The sequence below is a fragment of the Lactuca sativa genome, chromosome 4 (genome assembly GCF_002870075.4).
Source record: "Lactuca sativa cultivar Salinas chromosome 4, Lsat_Salinas_v11, whole genome shotgun sequence".
NCBI lineage: Eukaryota > Viridiplantae > Streptophyta > Magnoliopsida > Asterales > Asteraceae > Lactuca > Lactuca sativa.
The window spans coordinates 23,601,042-23,606,024 of record NC_056626.2 but is presented as its reverse complement, the minus strand read 5'-3'; the positions used below and the strand labels follow the sequence as shown (position 1 = coordinate 23,606,024).

At 38.1% G+C, this 4,983-nt stretch overlaps 1 protein-coding gene across 1 annotated transcript; it reads left to right on the top strand.

Moving 5' to 3' along the window:
- The first annotated feature begins 3,040 nt into the window (after positions 1 to 3,040).
- On the top strand, positions 3,041 to 4,509 carry LOC111888796 (uncharacterized). Its single transcript, XM_023884904.2, has 2 exons — positions 3,041 to 3,882; positions 3,951 to 4,509. The coding sequence occupies exons 1-2, from the start codon at positions 3,041 to 3,043 to the stop codon at positions 4,507 to 4,509; spliced, it is 1,401 nt and encodes a 466-aa protein (XP_023740672.2).
- Positions 4,510 to 4,983: the final 474 nt, after the last annotated feature.

The following is a 4,983-nucleotide window of genomic DNA, read 5'->3' as shown; positions in this document are numbered from 1 at the left end:
AATAACACCCAATTAATAATTGGGTCCCAACACATAATCATACATACTCACTTGGATAATTACTACATTACCCCAAGGTTGGCTTTATGCAAGCCCAAGGCCCAATCCTTAGGCCCAAAGTCCACTAGGAAATCAAAGCCCAGCATATGGCCCAATTTTCCAAATTGGGCCCAGGCCTATACATGGTCTTATTCTAAGGCCCAACATCATATAATCATTAAGGCCCAACAATGGCCCAATTTTCCAAATTGGGCCCAAAACCTTACATGGGCCTTACCCTAGGCCCATTAAATTATTTTAGTCCATATGATTATTCTTGGATGACCTATTAATAATCCAATCATTAAGGCCCAAAAGAAAGGCCCAACAATAAACCCAAGTGAAATTAGGGTTTCACATAAAATGATGATTAGGGTTAAGTTTCCTACTTAACCCATTAAGGACTTAATCCATTAAGTCCAATATTGCTTAGATTAATCTTTGCCAATGATTATTATTTAATATCTCAAGTTATTAAATAATTCTTGTGTGTGTGACCCAATTAATTCTTAAAGTTAGGTTTTCATTGGCATTAGGTTGTTCCAATCCAAATATTAGCCCATTTATCAACTTGTTGGCCTTTTATGACAATTAGGGCTTTATTGGGCCTAATAAGCCCACTAAAATCTTATTAAACCCATATGGGTTTTATTGGGTCCATTAGAATCCATTAAGCTTCATTGGGCCCATTAGAGCTCCTTTGAGCCAATTAGGGTTTCTAGCACCCAAAACGAATCTATCACAAGAGGTAAAGCGTACCGCCACCCGACACGGCAGCCGGTGGCGGTAGGAGGCGGCAGCCACCACCCTACGGTGGTGATTTTGAGATTTCATTTCATTATTCTGACACCATTACAGTTACAAAGTACAATATCCAATACCACACACTCACATTATTGCTAACACACACAACCACCTAATGGTGGCCGGCGGTGGCGCACGGCAGTAGAGAAGCTACAACCGGCGGCAACCACCATGGTTGGCTGCCATGGTGGTGCACATGCTCTCCGGCGATACAAACATCCCAAACATACTTAAACACGCACTTGAAACACAATCACCCACCCACACAACTCACAGCCACCAAATGGCACATGGCGGTGACGGCAAAAGCACAAAACGACGGCATCGGCGGCCAAGGGCCACTTCCGGCGATAATAGCAGCATGAACGACGTCGAAAACTTGAGATGGTCATTCACAACTTGATATTCTTCTTCGATCACGGCCCACGCTTGGTCTTGGTGGGGTCCCAGCCGCACACGACATTACCGCGACATCAGGCGGCGGAGAGACCATTCTCGTCGACGCGATAGCAGGTGGAGCAGTAGCGCAACAGGGGAGTGACGATATCCACCGGAAACAGCAATAGCGACACCCTCGATGTGTTCCTTCCTTCCGTCAACTGTCATGGCGCTCCAAGGCGGCCTTTGTCTTCAGCAGCGGTGGTTCACGCCTCCAACAGAGTAGAACGCTGCCGGTCATCTTGGTTCTTCGTCTTCACCGTTAATAGAGAGGATGGGGGCTTCCGGCTTCAATCAGTGGAGGAATGGTGGCTAGAGAAGAAGGGGTGATAAGGTGGCGGTTGATGAATATGTGTAGTGTTAGGGTTAGGGTTCAACGATTGCAAGGCTATACACCCAGCTCATATGAAACATATTCCCATATTGACATAACCGGCCCCTCCTCCTCCCATTCCTTACAAAATGAGTCCTAATTTTACCCTTTAAACCCTGCCCTCTAAAACCTTTACAATTTAGGTACAAAATTTACCAAACAGCCCCCAATATCTTAATCATGTCATATTCAGCCCTTCCACCTCATTTCCTTTTAAATTAAATTCAAATAATTACCACGGACCCCTGTCTTCATAAATATTTATAAAATGAGTCCCAAAGTCACGCTTTTAACCCCCGACTTCTAAAAATGTGGCAATTAACTCCTCTAACCCAACACCCTGCATAAATAATTATTTATTTTAGTCTACCATTCGTTCATTAACTTATTTATTTAACTAATAAATAAACGGGTGTTACAAAGTTCAAGTGTAATCTTTACAGTGAAACCCGACAAGGATCATATTCTAGAGTTAGAGCACATTTGCTTGGTATAAAATGTAATCTACTATTCAATTTAGAGTGTGTGTCTATGTAATTTTAGATTTTTGATTCATGTTATATTGTTATTGAATTATTGTATTTATTCATGAGCAATTGTAAACAAATAAGAGGCTGCAAATTTGTTTTGATTCATGTATTTGTTGCGATTTTTGATTCATGTTATTATATTGAACTATTGAATCATGAACATTTGTAAAGAAACAAGAGGCTGTGATTTTTTTTGATTCACTTTCTTGTTTTGATTAATGTAATTGAATTGATAATGTCAATGATGAACTTATTTTTTTCATGTCATTGAATTGAGAATGTCAATTGCCAATGTTATTGTGTGTGTTCTTGAAATCATGATTTTTGATCTTATTATGTGTGTTCTTAAAATCATGTTGTTTAATTGAATATAGGAAGTGGGATTTCTATATGCAAGAAAGCAACAGCGGCAGCCAAACTTAACATGAACCAATCAGAAGATGCATATGAAAAGAAGAAAACCGAGTCACAAGTGAAAGAAGTTCAATTGCCATGTGAAGCTGGTGTTGGATTTAAGAAAAGAAAAGGTATTTCAACACCTATTGAAAGAGCTTTTGGTGTTGAAATCAGGGACCAACTAGATCAAGAAATAGCTAAAATGTTTTATATCGGAGGTTTACCTTTTAATCTTGCAAGAAATCCACACTATGTCAGGGCTTTTTAGTTTGCTGCTAACAACAAAATTGATGGTTATGTACCTCCTAGTTATAATAAGCTAAGAACAACATTACTACAAAAAGAAAAAGATAATGTTCACAAGCTATTGGAGCCACTTAGGTCTACATGGAAAGAAAAAGGTGTGACTATTGTGAGTGATGGCTGAAGTGATCCAATAAGAAAACCTCTAATCAATTTCATGGCTACTTCATGTAATGGTCCTTTGTTTCTAAAGGCAGTGAATTGTTTTGGGGAAGTGAAAGATAGATTTTTTATTGCTGAATTGATGAAAGAATTCATCAATGTAATTGGTCATGAAAATGTTGTGCAAATTATTACTGACAATGTAGCAAACTGTAAGGCGGCTGGAGAGATTATAAAAAGTCAGTTTTCTCATATCTATTGGACACCATGTGTTTTTCATACGCTTAATCTTGCTTTGAAGAACATTTGTTCACCAAGGAATGTGGAAACAAATGAACTAACATATGAACAGTGCAGCTGGATAAAAGAAGATAACGAAGAGGTGTTTGCAATAAAAAATTTCATCATGAACCATAACATGAGACTCTCGATTTTCACCAAGTTTACTCCTCTTAGGTTGCTTTCTGTTGCTGACACTCGCTTTGTCTCCATCATTGTGATGCTTAAGAGATTGAAACTTATCAAAAGGGGTCTTCAAGCTATGGTCATAAGCGAAGAATGGTCTTCTTATAGATTAGATGACACTGAGAAAGCAAACTCTGTGAAAGAATATATTTTGAGTGATGATTGGTGGGACAAAGTAGCATATATTCTTAGTTTCACTGGACCTATATATGAGATGATTAGAGTTTGTGACACTGACAAGCCATGTTTGCACTTGGTGTATGAGATGTGGGATTCTATGATTGAGAAAGTGAAGATTGAGATCTACAAGAAAGAAAAACATCCGACATCTCAAATAAGTTGTTTTTATGACATTGTGCATCGTATTTTAGTGGCTCGATGGGTGAAGAATAACACTCCCCTGCATTGTTTAGCTCACTTTTTACATCCAAGGTATAAGATTTTAAATTATACACTTGATTTCTATTATATATTTATGTTTTAACTTTTGGATGTTGTAGATATTATAGTGATGCATGGTTAATGGAGGATTCTACAAGATGTACTCCACATAGGGATGAAGAAATTTCACAAGAAAGGATGAAGTGTTTTCGAAGGTTGTTTCCTAATGATGATGAGTATAGCAGAGTCCTTGATGAGTATGCAATGTTTTCAATGAAGAATGGTCCTTTTGAAGATTTAACAAGCATTTCAAAGATGGCTACTATGGAACCCAAGAATTGGTGGGTTAACTTTGGTGCTCAAACTCCTTTTCTCCAAACTTTGGCTTTTAGATTACTTGGACAACCTAGTTCTTCTTCTTGTGCTAAGCGTAATTGGAGTACATATGCATTTATTCACTCGCTTAAACGGAACAAGTTGACTACAAGTCGTGCTCAAGACTTGGTTTACATCCACAATAATCTCCGACTTTTGTCAAGGACTCCGAAAGATGATGTAAAGATGTGGGATGTGGGTGGAGATGCTTTTGATTCAATGGAAGATGTCGGGTTTTTGGAGGTTGCAGATCTCTCACTAGATGAACCGGATTTTGAAAATGATTTGATTATTGATAATTAGTTACTTTTGAAATATTTAGTATTTTTGGAGTTTAAACTTTACATATTTTGGAATTTTTATAATATATATATATATATATATATATATATATATATATATATATATATATATATGTTTTTTCATATTTTTATATTGCCGTATCTGTGCCATATCCGTATCTTGAATTCTTGGGTTTTGTCGTTTCCCGTATCCCTTCCGTATCCGTATCAGTTTCCCGTTGTCGTATCTGTTTCCGTGTAGCTTAGGCTGCAGTATTCAAAGAGCCTTTTTGCCACTAAAGGAGAAGACGACAATGGCAACGTCGACATCGCAGACAACTGCAAGCTGCAGCGGTTTATTGTTCAACCCTAATCTCCCCTTTGAAAATGTCACTTGTCTGCTATGTTGGTCTTCGATTTGCTTCATCTCCGACTTTCTGTGCCTCATCCTTCAAACCTAACTTTTTTGGTTCCGATGGCCACTTCAATTCTATGC